The sequence below is a fragment of the Molothrus ater genome, chromosome 9 (assembly GCF_012460135.2).
Source record: "Molothrus ater isolate BHLD 08-10-18 breed brown headed cowbird chromosome 9, BPBGC_Mater_1.1, whole genome shotgun sequence".
Taxonomy (NCBI): Eukaryota; Metazoa; Chordata; class Aves; order Passeriformes; family Icteridae; genus Molothrus; species Molothrus ater.
In genome coordinates, this window is record NC_050486.2 from 13,399,339 (window position 1) to 13,419,643 (window position 20,305).

The following is a 20,305-nucleotide window of genomic DNA, read 5'->3' on the forward strand; positions in this document are numbered from 1 at the left end:
AGTGCAGTGTTTATGGTTCTTTCCATAGCTGGGCACAGCACAGCCAAGTAATTCATACTTTAAAAGGCAAAAATTCTTCACAGCATGAGACTCTCCTAAGGACATTCTTCGGTCCCATCAAAGAAGTTAAAAACAATGATTTTTTAAACACCATTCCTATAAAAGCATTTTCAATTATTGTCCTTCAAAACTGTCAGCAACAATCTCAAAAAGGGGCACTAGTGGAAAGCGCTAACAAAGAATGTCAGCAACGACAGCAAGGGATAAAGCTGTGTGAGCCCTAGGCACATCAGTGTATCTCCAGCACAACAGTGTATTTGCAGCTGTAATATTAAACAAATATCTAAATTGTGAGTAATGTATATCAGTATTTGCTATTTTGAGTAGTTCTTATATAAAATATTTTGTATGTTGTGGTTCAGTATAATACAGCTGTTGTTTACCCAAAGCTTTTTTCTGTGACATCTGTAACTTTTTTAGGGGGTTGAAGAGGAGGAAGACTATATCTATTGTTTCATATGTGAGGTAAAAAACAGAAGAAAAAAAAATTGCCTCTGATAATTCATTTGAAACCAGCTCATTTAGTCCACTAGTAATTTTCTCCTTCTTTCAAAAAACATTAACGCTCATTGAATATTGTCCAGTTTACAGACTCAAGGATTTCTGAAACCTTATTTTATCACAGGTGAGGATGTAGTAGATGAATGAGTGATGATGCATGTAGGCTAGACCATCTATTTGATTGATATGTTTTTAACTGATTACTTAGCATACATAGATCACATTTTTTGAAAAGGTCAGACAAATTACAAAGCCACAGCAAATAGCTGTGGAACAGAATTCTTGGTCTGCAGTCTCCACTGTACTTTGATTTGCCATTCTGATTAAAGCAATTGAAAGGTTTTTAATAAATAAAAATAAGAAGAGTTTCTATTATGAAAAAGTTACCATGTTACTGTTTAGAACTTCTATGAAACTATTTAGAAATTTAGCTATGTTGTAAACATGATCAACCAGTATTAGAAATCTATGTCACTAGCTTTATTTTAGCTTCCTACAACTACAGATAATAGGCTTTTGTTTTTTTCAAAATATTAATGGAAACATACAAATATTACATGCCATCTTTCTAGCCGTTTGAGGCCTTTTCCTCAATGAAGTTAAAATACAACATATCACATTATTTATTCCCTCTCAACTTATCCTTTTCTGTGACTTCCAAAATGCAAATTGCTAATGCCATTTTCATAGTAGGCAGATTGAAGCTATACAAAAAATACATTATCAACTTCCATGAAAACCACAGGCACTGTAATCATCCTAATGCAGGTAAGTAAAACTGACCAAGAACTGGGTTTATAGACCTGTTATGAACCCTTTTTGTGGCTCGATGTCAAGTAATCACCATCTACTTGTACTGACTAGTTCCTGTTATGCTTCCTATGGCTTTGAGGGAGACAGCAGCTTAACACCTCTGCTTAACAGCTTACAAAGCTACAAGAGTTACATCATCAAGTTACATTTACTGAAGTGGAGTATTCACTTCACCCAGAAGGAAACTGAGATATGTTTGGTTTGGAATTAGTGCAGATTTAAGAACCAAGACTAACAAAATTTACATCCTGTCACTAAAATTCAAGCCACAAAATTGTGTTGAACCTAAATCTCACTTTTGACATATGGATTACAGTATACTCCTAGAAAGCCAACAACAAAAAGTTGCATCCATGTTTTGTACAAGTTTGTAGCATATAAAAGTGTAACATAAGCAAAAGGAAGAAGTGAGTCCTTAATGCATTTTCTGTAGGCAATCTCATGATACACACAAAAGATTGCTACAGCAAGAATTTTTACAGCAATGCCACATGTCCATCTCATGGTATTCTTTCTGAGCATGCAATAGAACCTGAAGAACAGCACACTAAACTCCAAATGGAGCTCTACTCTTTCATGGGGAAATATGCCCTCTGAGAATCACATGTGAATAAGGCACAGCCTTTGTGTGTACTTTACAACAGTAGATATGAAATGTATCCTTCAAATGTATCCTGACAATTTCAGAAAATTGTCAAATACAGTGCAACATTCAGTAGCCCCAGCTACAATATCTACCTCTTCCTGGGTTCACATAATTCACTAAGTGCCTTCTATCTTCCATAACAGAGAGAAGAGGCTCCTCTTTCATAGAGTAACTCAAACTTACTTCAGTTTGGCCCAGACTGTACAAAAAACCATGAAATCTATGTTGTTCTTATGTTTTCTTCATAACAAAAATGAACAATTATCCAAGAAAGAAAAAAAAAAAAGACTGAGTCGGAAGAACAATGATCACAACATAATACATCAGCTTGTATAAAAATAATGATTCTATATCTGAGTGCTATTACATTTTAAAGAGTGAAAGGTGCTCTTCCCAAAAAACAATTTGACAGGAGTAGGAGCATGCATTGATTATTTTGGTAATAGTCAGAAGACCGATATATCTGTACCTTTTTCAGAGCATTTCACCAACTTCTGATGAACTCAAAGGCTGACAGGATATATAGAACTCCTATAACATGTCACTAGAAGTGCAGCTATAGATTTTTTTCTTTTATTCACAGAAACTACAGGCAGCACCAAAGGGTTTGGGTATTTTAAGCAAAGAGCATAATCTTTCCCCTTTGAAGGAAACCAGCAAAACGTTAGTTTCATATTCTAATATTACAAATAATCACTTAGCATGAAGAAATCATGCAAATCATGTTAAGTCTCTCTTAGAAATTAGGTTGGAAGGTGGGCAAGGTGGCCACAGACAGGAACACATGAAAGAGGGAAGAACAGACTTTGGGATACAAACTGAACTAACTTGACTTTTTCTAGTACTTTATGCATTTGTCACGCAAGTCTTCATTCATTTTTTGCAGCACTTCTAAAGGCAATATAACTATGTTACTACAAATCAGATCGCAATCTAGACTGAACCGTGCCTGGGCCTTTGGACACTATTGTAATTAAAGTTGTTAGAAGGATTCATGAATATTTTCATGAAGTGGCTTTGTAATACAGAAGAAGAATGTAAACATCATACCTAGAAGAGAGGTCTCCTTGGCAAATGCAGCAGCAATAGCTGGGTCCAGTGTTGGCTGTCCATCGCCAGATGGAAGGTCAGGACGAGTGTAGTCCCTGCTCTTATCGTTGTTGTACTTGACATTCAAATTCACCAATTTGGAAAAATCAATTCGTAGGGTACAGCAAGCATTATAAATATTTTGACCGTCTAAGGCCTGAAAAAAAGATCACAGTTTATTTAAAAGACACAGTAACAGTTGGTTGCACAAGGTTGGGGTTTTTGGTTGTTTTATTTTAAAATAAGGTCAGTGTATAGATATTTATCTGTCTTACTGTCTAGCTTAAAACCAATTAAAATGCATTAACATCTCAACATGATGCCAGGAAGTTCAATGTTCCCTTCTTACCTAGAAATTGTTTTTATGCACTGAAGTGGCAAGGGATATTTTAACACTGTCAAATTTTGTCTGTCAAATACAGCTAATTAACCTGCATTGCATAGCACAGCCTTAAATCAGACATAATGCCAAAGAGATTTATCAAAAAAAAAAGAACAAAAACAAAAAGCCAAGAATTTTACAGGGAAAATCAACTAGAAAAAAAATCTAGACTTAACTACCATGTTACACAGCCATCTGTTAAAGCATAATATATACATTATTCCTGCATGCTTTCCTTCTCCCCTTAAAGGTAGTTAGTGCCAAAAATGAGAGAAAACCAACTTTAACTGCTAACCTGATGTTACCAATACTCTTTTTTAGAAATCCCATTTTTCAAATTAATTGATGCTTCTGAAAGAATGTGTATTAACATGACAACTAGCACTCCATGAAAACACTTTTGTAAAAAAATCCAACATACATATACACACACACATATATTTATGTGTGTGTCTCCCTTATCTCCCTTATCCACCAGCAAAGTCAATCAATACCTGGATTTGAGTCCATTTACATTTTGTGCATATCATCCTTTCACTCTAAGCACTACCAGTTAAATATGGGAGAATTAAAAAGATAGAAAACTTTTGTAATAAAGTCAGTTTAATTCTTAGGGAGTGCTAGAAAGTGATGATGCAGCTCATCTTAAAAATTAGCATTCAATCAAGTCATTATGTTAAATATAAAGCTACCATATATATATATATATATATATATATATATATATATATATATACACACTGAAAAATATAAATAAAGCAAATTTTCAAATACACATATCAGATCTTTTATTTCACTGTCTGGACTGAAATGTTAGACTGAAACGTACTACTTCTGGACCTGAGCTAGCTCTTGCAGTTAGCAGGGTTACATCTGCAGTGTACTTGCCAACTCATCCAGGTTCTAGTAGGGCTTACTATTTTAAGCTTAGCACTGCACAAACCTTGTGTGCCTGCTATTTTCATCAAGTGATGCATCTGGAAACTGAACATCTTGCAGACACCCCTCTGCTAGGCCTGGGCCAGCAAGGCTGTCCCCACAAAACATTATCACACCTGACATCTCCAGGGCTCACAAAACCACTTCAAAGAACTACCACCATTAGCAGTCAACGTACAAGAATGTGTAAGTCAATGTAATTATTTTGCCATAGCTCGGAAGGTCTAAAAACATATAGAACAAAAAATTTAACTGGAAAATCTAAGCATTGTATCAACAAACAGCAATTAAAGAGAAACTCCTATGCTTGAAATTCAGCTTAAAAATGCTTTACACAATATTTCAAAAGCAAAATTTACTGTCCTTATTCATAGAACACAAGCTTCCTTAATTAAATATGTATTGTTGGGGTGGTGGTGAGCACCACCATTACAGCATTTCCATTGCTCTTTAATACATGATGACAAAGCACAATCCAAAACTGCTGTTAGTATTTGGGAAAAGAGTATCACTTGAACACTTATACCTGAAAAAGTTTACATTGAGAATCTACCATCACTTTTAGAAGACTCCCTACCTTCTAAAATCCACTAAGATATGGACTAGAGGAAGGTGCAAATTATCCAGCCAGAGTTTACTTACTGTCAAATACAATGTCACTGCCCCAGCAAGGGAACACCCAATCCCATGATGAAGCAAACAGGTGTGAACTCTTGAGACTGAAAGGATGTATTCTTTAGCCTAGTCTGAATCACAGACCCAACAAGATTCATACTTTACCTCTGTGTGGAGTCTGTAGAAATACTGACTTGTGGCTTGCAGAAAGCTGCTAAGTTAATGGAAATATTTCAGACTTAAGAAGTAGCAAACCAAGACATATCTGTGTTTGGAGTTTCTAGAGTAGTCAGGGTTTAAAGGGAGCTATACAAGTAACTAAAACTTCTACTGAAACAGCAAAACCTCCTCTTTCTTCCAAAATCAAAGTGACCAAAAATACATATAAAGGTACTGAACAAGAGAAATCACTTGTAGCTGGAGGATAGATGGGCTGAAAGAACATCCTGAACAAGAAAGGAAGGAGATGCACTCTTAATAAGGACTGCAGTCAAATTCTAGGAAAGGATTCAAGCACAAGAACAAAAAATAAAAACCCTCACCCCAACCATCTCTACCAGCAGGATCATACACCTCATACACCTAACAATGCAAGAAAGATTCTCACCAACCAGCATTTTTTTCAAGATTAATTGTTCACATCTAAAGTCACAAATGTCAATGTGTGTCCTGAGCTCTTGTATAGCAAAAGAATGTGCAACAAATCCTCAAACACTGTTCCTCTCAGACATCCTGAAAAACACAACATCAGCCATTCACTGCTAGTGAATGTACATACAACAATCATCTCCAAGAACTCTACTGCTAAGAAACTTTTCTTTCGTGTATTTATTTCACATGTGATACCACACAACATCACACATGGGCCAAACCAAGGAGATCAAGAATCACGAGACCTTCTACAAATGTCAGCACCATTCTTCATCTTGCCTGTATCAGCAAACCCAAAAAACTAAACCTAAGAATTTCAGAAGGCTGTTAAGAGCTAAAGGCATAAAAACCCCCCAAACCCAAGGAAGCAACACTTCCAACTGTTACAAAACATACTCCAGCTCAAGTAAGTACCTCAAGGTAACTGAAGGTTGTATGGTAAGTATCTCTTGGGAGAAATATGCCCCAAGTGCATCCCACAGATCTGTGCATCTGAATGGAGCATAAATTAGAACTAAAGATGTCCAAAAAAGCCTAATACAATAATAGTGGATAATAGCCCTGCAGCTCAGTATCCTATCTGAAGATGTCCTTTCTTCCATTCTGCAATAACTACCTGAAGTTCCTACTACATATTTTAGGGCAATGCAGATTGGCAGAGATCTTTTGCAGACTGCTACCAGCACAGAGCTAGCCTGAAGCTGTGAGGCAAAACAACTGGAAAGATGACATGTGCAGTCAAACTCACTGGAATCTTTGAATCACGTGCAAGCCAAGGAAGGATCAACTGGCCAACTGTAACAGAACCTCTAGTGATATTTTTAACCCATGCTGGGTCAAGATAACCTGCATGCACTACATATGAGCCTCAGTTGACTGTCTATAGATGAGTCATTAATGACTGTTAATAGCCATGATTTGGCAAGAATACTTCCAGTACATCTGCATGAAGGCAATGCTCTGAATTAGCCAGCTTCTCAGACAGAAACCCCAGCACTCTCTTCTCATGGTATACCAAAGTACTGGTGTTCAAATATTTAAGTCTGCTGCTTATGCTAAGAGTACTCATCATTTACAATGAAAATGGGCTATTTTTAATGCTTAGGTATCTCCATATGCATACAGGCTTCTCCAGACAAAACCTTCATTAGCAGAAGCATGGCAGTTCAATGTGCTCTACTCTTGCCCATTCTCAGTTACATTCTCCACCCTGGCTAGACTGCTGCATTATACAGAACCTGAAGCTCCCAGTCTTCACCCCAGGAACCCATAATGATCCAGCCTGAGGGTGGTGATGAAACAAGTATCAGTGGAGCCACTGTCTACTTTTACAGGAAATTACTTTCTTACAAAAGAAGTGGAGCAGGAATGAGGTTTTTCACTAGCTGCTCATTCAAATTGCAGCAGAGATCCCACAGGGCTAGAGGCTTCATATTGCACATTCTTGTCAGTGTCACTGTTTTCTCAAAACCTTCAAATGCATAGCATCTCTCCTTGGTACTTACATCACTTGAGTTTTTCAAATTGCTCTTTAACTTCCTTAATAAGTCTTCAATTTCTATTAAGGCCATATTCTGATTTCCTGTGAAGAGGGCCACTGGAAAATTAAATTTCCCCATTATCTTCTACAGTAACTTGGATGGAAAACAAATTGAAAACTTTACTCTTTTACCATGTGTTTGATCTTGAACTCTATGCAACTTAACTGCAGGCACCACATCGTCTTGCTTCTACATCCAGATGTATTTAAGCAGAAGAGGTTTTTTTCCCTATCACCTGACTGCTTCTTTCCTTCAGGTATTTTTGTTCTGGTGGCACTACATGTTTTATCACAGCAGCTTAACTGTAAGAACTGTATTTCACTCGATTTGGTTTGTGAGGGTAGTGGGGAAATCAAACCTTCCTTCCAATTTAGCATCCTTTAGTAATTGTGCTTGGTACTACTCTTAACATTTTGTACGTTTACGCATAGATTGGTTAAATTATGAAACCATAAATCTAAGATTATTTCAATTTGACAATAAGGCCCCAACATTACTCTGACAATGACTGCACATACAGGAGTCACTTATTTAATGAAGTTTTGTCATTCACACACACACTACTACAAGTGAACAGGTACCCTAATGAAAACATGCAAAAATGGAGAAACAAATACATACTGTTTTTTTAAGACCAACAGAGTCCCACAAGCTAGTATCAGTTTGTGTGAAGTCAACAACAGCAAGAGATTCTTAGATTCCTTTCACACTTTTACATACCTCATCCATTCACTTGTAACTTCTTTATAATATATTCCTACAATTACACTGATAATTTTCATATCACTACAGTACATTTTGCAGACATCATTTTTCCATTAATATTCCTGATAATATACATGACTCAAAAAACGAGGTCAGAAGTTTTAACACTTGATGTCATACTTTGCATCAGAAAAGCACTTAAAGCAGCAGTAACACTACTACTGAAAAATGGCTTTCCAAACACAAGTGAAGCCTGAATTACAACCTTCTCTAACAAATACATTTAGCATCCAACTATTCATCAAATATTTCAAATATAAATCTAAATGTTTACAATTGATTTCTTCAGAACTTGCAGGTTATGATGTAGTTTCTGTACCTCTATTTTAAACCTGCAAGGTCCATTCCAACCATACCAATTCTTATGTAGTACACAGTGATATATCTGCATCTCTCTCAACTCTGAGGCACAATCTAATATTTGATATTATTTCAACTCCGAAAAGGACATCCCTAATTTAAATTGTGTTCCAGATCTACAAGTATTTCCAGACTGCTTTTCTGGAGTAGATTATCTTAAAGTGGGCCACCATTAATCAAGCTGCAAATCATCTCTTCTCTCTTGTTTTCCTCAATAGCATGAAAACTTACACTCTGTTTTTTGAAAACATGTCCAATTCTTTGTGATCCCCTGTCTTGACCATCTCACAGTTCTTGACTCAATGCTAAGTATTTCATTTGGTGATAGGGATAAAAATGACCACCCTCTACCACTTAACAAAGTCTTTATTTCAATATAGTCCTCATTCTTTACAACAGGAAATTAAGACCATTTTTGTCTTTCCTCTACCAGGAGGAAAATTTGCCAACTTAGCCTGAGGTGTGAGCTTTTCAATTTTGTGAAGTTCTCAGCTAGTCTGTCATCTACAGGCAATAAGCACTTTCTATGCTGCCAAGCAACACTTAACCAGCACATCAATTTTAATCAGCCTTCTTCAAACTCAGACTGCATGTGAAGGTTTGAAAATACAAATTAATTCCATTTATCTCTTGAAAATTATAATAATAATAATAAAAATCTCACCTTCCCCTTTGGTTCACCTTTTCTACTGCCACAAATGTGAACATATGCCATTCAATTAATTCAAACCATCTGGTCTAGATGACATGTTGTTGATCTTTGCCATAATTTATCCATAGGCTCTCTCCTGCTATAATGAATAAAACCAGCTACCTGTTCTTGCCTCTCCTAACCAGGATAGGAGAGTTTCCTATAAAACAAAAGCAAGATCCTGCTCACCTATCACTGCTGCAGAGCTTCTTCACAGTCTGGTCACATGAGTAAATTGCACTCTTTCTTCTGGGCATTTATGGCTACAAATAGGTCTAGATTTTTCTTTTTTTTTTTTAAGGATACTATAACTAAATACTTTCACAAATCTGTAACTAATCCACAAATCACATTTTCGTATGGATGCTTAAAAGTACCTGCCAACAATTCAATGGGGTTACTATATTTGCTGCTTACAGTGAATTAATTATGCATCACCCTGACATCCTACATTCTTACTTCTGGTTGAGTTTTTTAATATTGCAGTCTTGCATATTATTTCATCTCTGCGCAGTTCATACAAATGCCTAAAATATTTTAGACACAGTATCCATAAACATACTATCATTAAACATTGATTTCACACAGTATAACAACTACTATTTTTTTTTTTAGTCTCAAAAGATTCACACACATGGTGGAGGAGTATGACACATTGTTATGGCAGTACTCTGTTACATCAACATTTTACAAATACTGAGAGTACAGGAAGATGTCTAGCCTTAGAAGAGAACTATACTTACTTGTTTTGCTTGCTGTGCATTTACTGGATCACCAAACTGCAGTAAAGCTTGAAACTGGTTATTCTTTGTGAATGTGATTATCTTCAATACAGCACCAAATTTAGAGAATATCTGCCAAAAAACATGGTACAGTTTTACACATCTGTTTCTCCCAACCACAGCTCAAGCTAAAGTGAAATCTGACTTACCTGATGAAGAACATCCAGGGTTACTGGATAGTACATGTTGTCAATAATTATTCTAAGTACTGGACTCTGAGCTGGAGTCACTGCACTCTCACTAACAGTGGTCCCACTAATGGGAGCATTTGATGCCTGCACAGCCGTCACTGCCTGAAGAACAGCCTGGGCCCGCTTAAAAAAAAAATGACAGAAGAGAGATTTTCTTAATATTTCAAGATAATAGCTTGAAATTAGTCAGAAATATTAATATAGTTAATTCCAGAAACACAAAATAGTCCACTAATTTAAAACTCAGTGCTACAGACACAACACAACGTTAAGTGCAATGCAGTCTGACTCTGTGAGAAGAGCCAACAAAAATGAAAACGGCAATTAATCCTTATGTCACATTAAGGAGGGGCTTCAAAAGGCACCAATAATAATCTTTCTAGTAGAAAGCTTATTGTTCTACTAGTAAGGATAAAGAAAGTGAGGATTTTGTAGGTTTCAAGATTCTTTCCTATACAGGAAATAAAGCTAAACTAACCCACAAACCAACCAAGGCAAAAGCCCAATGCTATGCAAAGCAGAGGTACTTATGTTCAAAAGGCTGTATCTCAGCTAACATTTCACTGCCATTTTAATTATGTAGAAGGTTCTAATAGGAAGGGAAAATTCTAAACTAACATGTCCAAACTTCTCAGTTTTAACACAATGAAATAATACAAAAGACTAACATGTCAGAAAGTGGTATCCAGAGAGGTAAACAAACTGGTGTCTGTTATCCACCCTCTTTTGTAAAAAGAAAAACAAAATCCTCTCCATATATGGGTTTTTTTTTGTTTTTAAACACAAGTATGATTTTAGAAATTCAAAGGTAACCATGATACCACAAAAACACACATCTATGTAACTACTTCCACTGCCAAAACTGACAGTATCAGAAAGATTAGATGTCTTTTTCTGAGAAAGAAAAAGTGCAGAAAAAAGAGATTCCATTTAATAGTTGCATTACAGTCGCCTTATGAAGCAAAACAATACAAAACAAGAGAGACAAGTGAGCATGCCAGGTAAAAATAATAACCATCATATTAATGCATACTGCACATTTTAAAGGTATTAGAGATACTACACCATTTCATGTCTCACAACTTACATGATATTCCTCATACTGAATCAAATCAATGAATAAGGAAAGAGGCAGGGGGAAAAAAAGACCTGGTGAACACCAGTTGGGAAAACAAAATTTACCTCTACATTTAACATTAATTACATTGAAATGTCTTTCAATTACACTTCTTTTCCCTAATGCATGAAACACAACTTTCAAGATAGCCAGGTACTCAGCTGAGTTGCATAATTATTTCCTACTCTTTCTATAAGCACATATCAATTAAATATCAGTCCTTACAGTGACTGGAAAAGTTCAAACTGTATAACACAATGAACTACAACTCGTGAAGTCAATTTTAACGTATGACCCTTTTCAGCACTGTCTATATATACTACACATCATATTGCATCCATTAAAATTAACGTGAGTACATGAAGGAATACAGGACTAAAAAATGGTAAATATTAAAATTCTTATGAGTATTTTGTCAAACAAGCTCAAAATAACATCTAGCATCATACCTAAGTAGTCATTTGGGAGGGTGGATAATCTCTATAAAAATAAATCAAAGTATTCTAAGGAACGAGACTATTTAGAAAGACCAACAGAAAAATCAACACTATACTTGATCTGAACCAAAATGTCTTCAATAGATTACCCTGAAATTGCTTCCAAAGGTAACAGCTATAACTTTACTATTTACATGTCCTAATAGAGGACACAATCAATAGAAATTAATTTGGCACTTACACAGTGTTTTGTATCATCAAAAATGCAACATAAGAAATTAATCTTAAAATAACCATCAGACTTCTGGTAGGTTTGAGTCTCTTATCTCTCTATAGTTTGCATTAACTGGTCACCACGTTATTTGTGCCAATTCTTCAATTCTATTAAACATAGACATATGTATCTGTATTTGTTGTGAAATAGGCCCAGGAGAGGCAAGAGCAAAATAGAGATCAAAATGATGTTTTGTTATTAAGCACATTTGTCTCTAGAGTGATCATTATGGTATTATTCTCCAGAAAAAGCAGATCACAAGCTGAGGTTACCAGTGCTACTGGAGTGATCATCCAAAGCACTGAAATTTAGGCATTGGCATTAGCCACTACCACTAGCGGAATTCAAATTGGCATTGGAATCTCAGGTGTCAGAACAACGAAGTTAATTCTACCATCCTACAGTCTCTAAACTAAGACAAAAACTTTGAAGTTATTTAGAACTTTTAAATAACTATTAAAAACACACTTCAGAACCTATGCCTTTTGACATCAAGGACACATTAAGAAAATTTATTGTAACAGAAAGATGGCACAGAAAGCAAAGGCCTTTCAGTGCCACAAAATGGAACAATCATAGGTAAGACCACAGGAGTGTTAGAATGTGGACAAAACCAAACGATTCAAACATGGCACATGAGCCAAGAACACGTGCCATGCCTCATCTTCTACTGTCTGCATTTGTGATACTACTGAACAGTAAATATACCTGGTTAAGTGTGTTGTCAGTCTTTAGTTCTTTATGATTGGAATATTGGATATAAATGGGTTGGTTACGAAGGTGAGGTGTCACAGCAGAGTAGTAATTAACCATAGTGATAGCTGCTTCTTCTGTGGCAAGTTCCAAAAATGCCTGTAATTAAAAGAATTAAAATTTTCAGTATTTACAAAATAGGTGATCTTCATATTAGACGTACATAAAAAAACAAAGGGTTTGATAACAAATTTTAACAAATTGGTATCAGCCTTCAGAAAATGTCATTCGACACATACCGACTTTATTTGCTAAGCTACTTCATCTCCAAAAATTCATCAGTGAAGATGCAAGAATAAATATTTCTCTTCCAACTAACTTTTTGCTTTATGTAGCTGGCAACCATCCCGTTTCCCCCCAAAATTTACTAAAAGATGGTGTAAATTCATTTAAAAAAATAAAGGAACAAAAGCTCTTTTTCCTAAAATACTTACTGCTTTATGACTTCAATAGCATTTTAACAATATATTTTGAAATCAGACAGTAAGCATATTAAAAAAACAAAAAGCATCAAATTACCTGGTTTTTCCCTTTCAGCATCAGGATGTTGGTTACTTTACCAAAAGGTAAACCTAAAGCAATAACTTCTGTTTCTGTCACTTCCCCAGGCAATTTCCTGATATGAAGAACACGAGAAGGAGCCCCATCCATTTTATCATCACCTTTGAATTTCTTGTTGTCATTACCATTGGCTGAAAGACATATTCAGACTCTATTTGAAAAGTTCACTGATATTATTAATGCTTTATTAAAAATGCCTTTAATTATAAACATTAAATTAATTTTAAGTGAGCCATCTAATTTGGTTTAGGTAAAATTCAAGGCTTCAAAACAAATTCTGCAGAGACAAATGCTAGTTTCATGGCAGGTAGATTGTTGAAGACAGTCATCTAACAGAGACCTCAGCAAATCCTTTACACCTCACTTTCAGTGAAACATCTCATATAATAACATGGAATAACATATTAATCATGTCTAACAAGGGCTCACATAAGAACTCCAACATACATTAAAGTAAAAACAGTTAGTGGCTACCTAGAGATCTTTCGAAAGAAATAAAATAGTGGTGGAACTATTAATAGATCCCTACGTTTTTTTAAGAACTGCTTGCACTAAGGAACTGGACACAGTAGAAAAGTAACAAAGCAAGACAGGAAGCATCATTAATGCTGGGAAAGATCAGAGTGGAGAAAGGGGATGACCCAGAGGACTGACATCACAAAAAGCTGATGAAACCAACAATTTAAGGTAGGAAAATGTCCATTCTGAACCACAAGCTCACTCATAAAAAAGGAAAAACCAACTAATAACATGATGCAGCCAACACAGACAAGAATGCAAGAAGATCCAGATACATTTCCCTAAAAGAATCAGGGAATCATTAGCATCAATGTACAAAACACCAGAAAGACTATTTAGAATACTCTCCAGAATTCTTGCAAAGAATTACAGTAAAATTCCAACTGGAATTCCTTTTGCATATGATAAGCAGCTAACCAGTTGGATGGAAGAAATCTTGCTTTTGAAAGAAGGCCAGAAAAAATTATTAACTTAGGTTAAAAATATGTCAGTGGAGTAAACACCTGAGTCAAGAGCTAAAGAACAACACTGTCATAAGATATAATATTAACGAATTAATCAGTGCTGGAAATCAGCATGCACTTAGATATTAGTGAAACAAGTGATAAGACTTCCCTTTCTTCTACCAAAAAAGATGTTTAGATTTATCTAAATATAAAATTCAAAATATCCTATTAGTTAAAAACAGTATGTCTTAGAGGTACATTATGCAGTAACTCCATACCCACACCCTGTACCACTACCATCAACCCTCCTCCAAAAAAATTTCCATGACTAAGCTTTTAAAAAGTTCTTCTTGTGAAGAGCACAAAGTGTTTTACACCTTACTACAGCAGACAAACCAATAAAAACCTAACAACATTCAAGACTGGTCAAAATTCAGCTAGCAGTATCTCCAACTGACAATGCTAGAAGCCATGCAATAGTAGTTTTTTATTTTATTCTGCTGCAGTGAAAGAAATTTTGGTGGAACACAGAAGAGTAAAATTTGAAAAAATACACACTGACCTAGGATCTGAAGTCTACACAGGACTCTAACCTGTACCATTTTGGCTAACATGGTGAGATTGAGCTTCCAGGTAGCCAGATTTCACTTGCTCAAAATTATACACTATAACACGATCTCAAAGAGATAGCCAAAGTTTATGGAAAAAAAGTACTTCTACTTTTCACCTGAAGCTCATCACACAACAATCTTCTCTAGTTCTTAATTTAAATCTCTACAAAAGTAAAAAAATACCCAAACAGAAGAAACAAGGCAAAGTGTGATAGGTTGGACAATGCATTACAAACATGTTAAAACAAACTTGCAAAGGATAAAAGAATTATGGTAATACTGAGACTACATGTCCAATGCCCTTCATACTTCAGTTTTCTGAATAATTTCAATTCAATAAAGTTTCAAAAGATATGAAACATTACCAATCAGAAATGAAGACGAGAAAAAGTTTTTAAACTAAAGGATTTTCTGAAATTAAGAAACCTCTTTTTACATCACCAGAAAAATATTCACCATGATGGCTCAGATCAGTACTGACAGAAATGTTTTGTCTTTGGTGGGCTTTTCAACAAACAATTTTAACATATTAACCTTTCCACAGCATAATGTCCAGGAATTTACTTTTTGTTACACTGAAGATCTTATCTAAATTAGGCTTCAGGTAATCCCAGCATTTCTAGTAAAGGTATCATTGGCCAGTATATAATTACTCGCATATATGTATATTAAATGTTTCTCTAACAATTATTTAACACAATAATTTATTAATTACTGTATTACCCAATTGATTTTGCATCTATTAGCATTGCTACCTAATACTGGCATTTTACACAGTTTTTCAACTTTTGCTGCAGTAAGTTTAAAGAACAAGCTTAAAAGAAGCATTTTGATGTACTAAATATGTGTAACTTTTTCTAAACAGCAACTAAGAGCTTTAACTTAGTTCACATATACAAGCCTCTCACACAATTTTATTTTTTACACAGTCTTAACCTCAACTACACAGTACTTGTAACTTTTTTTACTTATTGTAAAAAAAGCTATGTAGACAAGTGCCTGGGCAAAAACATTTTTGTAAAAAAGCAGGTAAATATACTACAGTAATACAAAAAAATACAGAATTAGGCACAAAAGAACATATGGCAATCAGAAAACGGGGGGTGGGAGGGGCAGGATGGGAGGATTGGCAACAAGCATTCTCAGTGCTGTGGAATTGCCCCAAAAATGTTTTTAGCAGTAGGGCAGGTAAACACGACAAAAGCTGATTCTTACTTATGGGCAAAAGCATCTCTTGTACAATGAAAGCTGAACTGGTACCATTCACTAAAAAACGAAGCCCACCTTCTTGAAGTAAAATTTATGCCAAAAGATTTAACAATGGATTTTGGAAGACAGAAGAAATGAACGTGTCAGCTGCTGAATGCAAAGAGAATATGTACTTTTACTACTTTTGGTTATCCATTCAGCATCACCTAACAGTAATTTCCTGTTCCAGTAATGAAGTGTGTATCATACACTAAATATGCATGCATGTTTAGTGAACTTTTCAAGACATTCGTGGAACAAATTAAATTTAGCTTTTAGGAGAGTTATTGAGAGATTCTGGCACTGTATGACACCTCTCTAACTGTAGTCTCTTATTTGTCATTATAAATGGTACTTCTCAGCTGAAGACGCATCATATTAAATTGCACTTGGGAATAGAAAACCACATTTATGACACAGGAGCACAACTTGTTCAGAGCCATTGAAAGGTGAATTTAACTACTGTTAAAACAACAATCTCATCCTCTAACAAATTTTATTAGCAGAATCAGGGTCCATAAAGGTTAAAAGCCAAGTCAAGGGAGCAAGGTACCAGAGGAATAACATGGTCTTTTGACAGAAATAGAATCTATGCCTAGGCAGCAACAACCTGAAAGATCCTTCCCTATACAGCACTTAAAACAAAATTGCTGAAACCTGGGGAGAGGCCAAGGGATGTTGGAGGAGATCTCACAAGCTGACTAATAACTACTGCTGAAACTGCTGTTAAACTGGAGACTTACTGGCAAGTGGCTGTTTCATGTTAGTTTGGCTTTCACTGGACTTGAAATTCTTGATCCAATTCAAACATTTTACTGCTAAAACTTTAACAAACACAGATATGCACTGAAAACAGCAGGCTACAATATTTGCATTGGGAGAAAAAGTTCTAAGAAGCACTGGGAGAATGACTAAAACACAGTGTTAGCTCATTTACAAATCAAGTTATAGCTGCAAATGCATAGTTTAAAAAAAAAATAAACCAAAAAAAATTAGAAACCTAGCCCTGAATCACAGAAACATTTGGGTTGGAGAAGACCTTTAAGATCGAGCCCAACCGTTAACCCTGCTCTGCCAAGATCCACTGAGCACAGGAATGGTTCTATTCAATTCAAACTACCATAAAAAACCATGTTCTGTAACAACCATAGCACTGATCTAAGTCCTCTGCATCTCTCCACCAAGGAGATGAAGAATTCAGTTTCCATGTGACCTCAAGCAACTATATCTTAAAAAAGATGTCATCTTTACTAATGATATTCAAAGCATTATTCTCACATCCAAATAGGATACTACAATCTAAATACAATTGATACAAAAGCCACATCCCTGCTGCATAGAGTTCCTTTAATTCAGCATAGAGCAACTTGTTGAAATTGCCTGTTTACAGGTTGACAAAGCCTTTAAATGGCCATAATCTGAGCAACTTGGGTCCTGGCATTTTCAGTGAGAAACTCCTATTTTATTAGACAAAGAAATAGGAACCTATATAAAAAAGCAACAAAATGAACTGCAGTATACACAAGGCATATTTTAAGTCCAAGTCATTCAATCATTCAAGCTATGAATATTCAATGCAACCAAGCAGTTTTTGCAGAAAAACTGTTCTTTAAGTTCAGCCTAAGTCCTAGCAAAGAATGAATAGCTTACTATCTGATAATAACTGATTTTGAAATGATGAAATGATATGACCTAAGAGTTCTGAGACCTTTATTTTAGATGCATAATTTTTCTGTATCATAAACTTTTTTCATAAGCACACAATCTCCTAATACAGAAATGTAACTATGTGGGTACAGGCAAAAAAAATTTGGATATAATATTAAGTTGCTTTCACCCATTAGTTCCTGAAAAGAAGGAAAAAAAAATGTAAAAATGACCACAAGACACTGGCTATAAATTCCCGCATATCTGCAGTAGTGAAATAATATATAAATACACATACTTCCTGCAGAAATCACTCTGGTTGACAACTGCCATTACATTCCAACAACCAATTAAAAAAAATAACTTTTAGTTTGTACATACTAAAGACAAGAAGCTTAATAGCAGTAGTATTCAATGCTGTTCTATGTAGAAAGCACTTCTTGCTTTACCTTGGCTAAATATATGTGATTTAATGTTATCAGCTGTAGAACATCAAGCACATAACCAGACAGGAAATAAGTGACTAAGAGAAAGGCAATGCAATTGAAGATATCTAGTTTATTAGACAAACATTAAAATGTTGCCCTGGCTACTGAACACAGTCATCTGCCTCAACCAACCAGCAACAAACTGCAGACAATCACAAATTGTATAATAGAGACCACTGTGGTTTCATTTCTGGAAAGTTCTTTTCTTAAAGAAAGTCTTCCTATACATACCCTACCCTGATGTAAGTGATAGAATGTAGGAAGGGAGCTGACCAGTGACCTCTCCCAGGCTCCCAAAAGCAAATGTACAGGACCTTTGCTTCAGCATGTAAATCTTTAAAAGTTCAACTTAAAGATAAAATCTGGAATACAAAATGTTTGAAAGAAGAAGGAGATACTACACTCAAAATACAATAAAAACACATAGAATATGAAGTTGCCCGAAGTCCACATTTGTTAACCTTGAAGGTCAGGTTACATTGGTCAGTGTTAATTACATTTTGTTAATAGTTTTTTTTTTGCTGTTTAATCACAGACATGAGCCATGTGCATACAAAAATCTTGACCAACCAATATTAAAACTATTTTACACTACAAAGACTACTGCTTAAGAGGAATTTGAGCTTAAATAAGTAAACACAGTGAAACAAAGAAAACTTGAATATAGCTTTTAATTGGCACATCTGCACATAGGCTGCGCCTGTTTCAAAATGCACTGAGTTTTCTAAGCAACTATGCTAACACATTTACAGGATGGTATAGTGGCTGTTCAATGCTGCAGTCTAACATGAATGCACTTAATTTGGTCCTTAAAAATATGTAAAAATACCACAGGCTAGTGTGAAATCCAACTGAAGTAGAACGAGTTACCACAGCATAGCAATGCAGACAGAAATTACCGAAATTGATGATAATAGCCACATTTTATTTCTCCCATCTGGAGATTTTTTACTTTTGTAAGTTTCTAAATCTGCATATCTGTAGAAATATGTAAAGTATACAGAATTATTAAATTACAATACCTTCCAATCACATGTAATGTACTTCCAAATTATTATTAATTGTAATCAATTTGAAAACTTCAGAAGTAAATCACCTAAGTTTAAGCATCATTAGTTTCAACTAATTACTAATTTTACTTAACGTGCTAGCAAAAATGGCACATCTATGACACATCTATGTTTACTGGCTAAGTTAAATACAGCACTTGAAATATTATTAGTTTGCTCAGTGCTAATTATTCTGTTAATACAATGAACTACCTACCGAAGTCACTCCTAACATTCCCTGCTAATTAAGTAAAAACAAGATCAACAGTATCATTCAAAGCTCCAGGAGTTTGGTGAGCTCAGCTGCAAAATGATTTTGGAATGTTTCTACTGATCTACTTTAAACACACAAATGTGAACAATGAAATTGATGGCAGCTGCAACAAGAAAACCTGCCAATTCTTCTTGTCTTTGACAAGCCAATTTTCATAAAACTTCCATCAACATCTTTCACTTTTTATCTACATCTCTTATAAATTTTACCTTTTTTGTATGTGGATTTCAGCAATGAGTTCATGGCATGAGCATCTCCAAACAGATAACTCTTCCTACAACTTCCATTAAGCAATTCTCCTGAACAGCCAAAGCCTCACAGGAAGTTCAGTGAAAAAGTAACCCCTTAACAGAGGAGGTTACTCCTTTACAGAGGAAACAACTTTTCCAGTTTTTAAAGATAAGGGATTTTTTTATTGCATTTAAAATCTGCAGAATAAATAACTATGTACTTACTAACATACAGCACTGAAGGGTAAAAAATTATTTATGTACAATCATTTGCAATCTGCCTTACTAATGTCTTCAAAACCATTAGCAATGTCAGAAACAGCAATATATATTTGAAGATCCTGGTTTCAGCTCTGGTTTCTCAGAATCCTGTTACCAAATCATATTTTAGCTTACTTAAAGAGCCTTTCTAGTCATTGTGCACCAACACAAAAAAATTTAACTCACGGATCTTTATGAGAAGATTATGCTCTCTAAAGAAATCAGAGTCAAGCAAGGTAACGGAAGAAAATAAGAATAGACTTTGACAATATTTTCAAAAAAAGCTAAAGAAAAACTAGCAGTAGTTTAAGCAGTAGCAAAAGGCCTGTAGTTCTGAGAACACAAATTTAATATACTCATGTCA

General features: G+C 35.1%; 1 protein-coding gene across 14 annotated transcripts in view; it reads right to left on the reverse strand.

Annotated features, from left to right (window-relative positions):
* PTBP2 (polypyrimidine tract binding protein 2) overlaps positions 1-20,305 on the reverse strand; it is a 156,744-nt gene that overhangs the window by 7,449 nt on the left and 128,990 nt on the right. For 10 of the 14 annotated variants that reach the window (XM_036388252.1, XM_036388251.1, XM_036388249.1 and 7 more), the window contains 6 exons: positions 13,127-13,299; positions 12,563-12,706; positions 11,114-11,128; positions 9,985-10,149; positions 9,797-9,907; positions 3,071-3,266 (listed from right to left, as the gene is read on the reverse strand). In XM_036388252.1, the coding sequence (XP_036244145.1) occupies positions 3,071-3,266; positions 9,797-9,907; positions 9,985-10,149; positions 11,114-11,128; positions 12,563-12,706; positions 13,127-13,299 (804 nt within the window). The remainder of the gene's footprint in view (positions 1-3,070; positions 3,267-9,796; positions 9,908-9,984; positions 10,150-11,113; positions 11,129-12,562; positions 12,707-13,126; positions 13,300-20,305) is intronic. The other 4 variants (XM_036388248.1, XM_036388254.2, XM_036388247.1 and 1 more) reach the window with 1 other exon arrangement.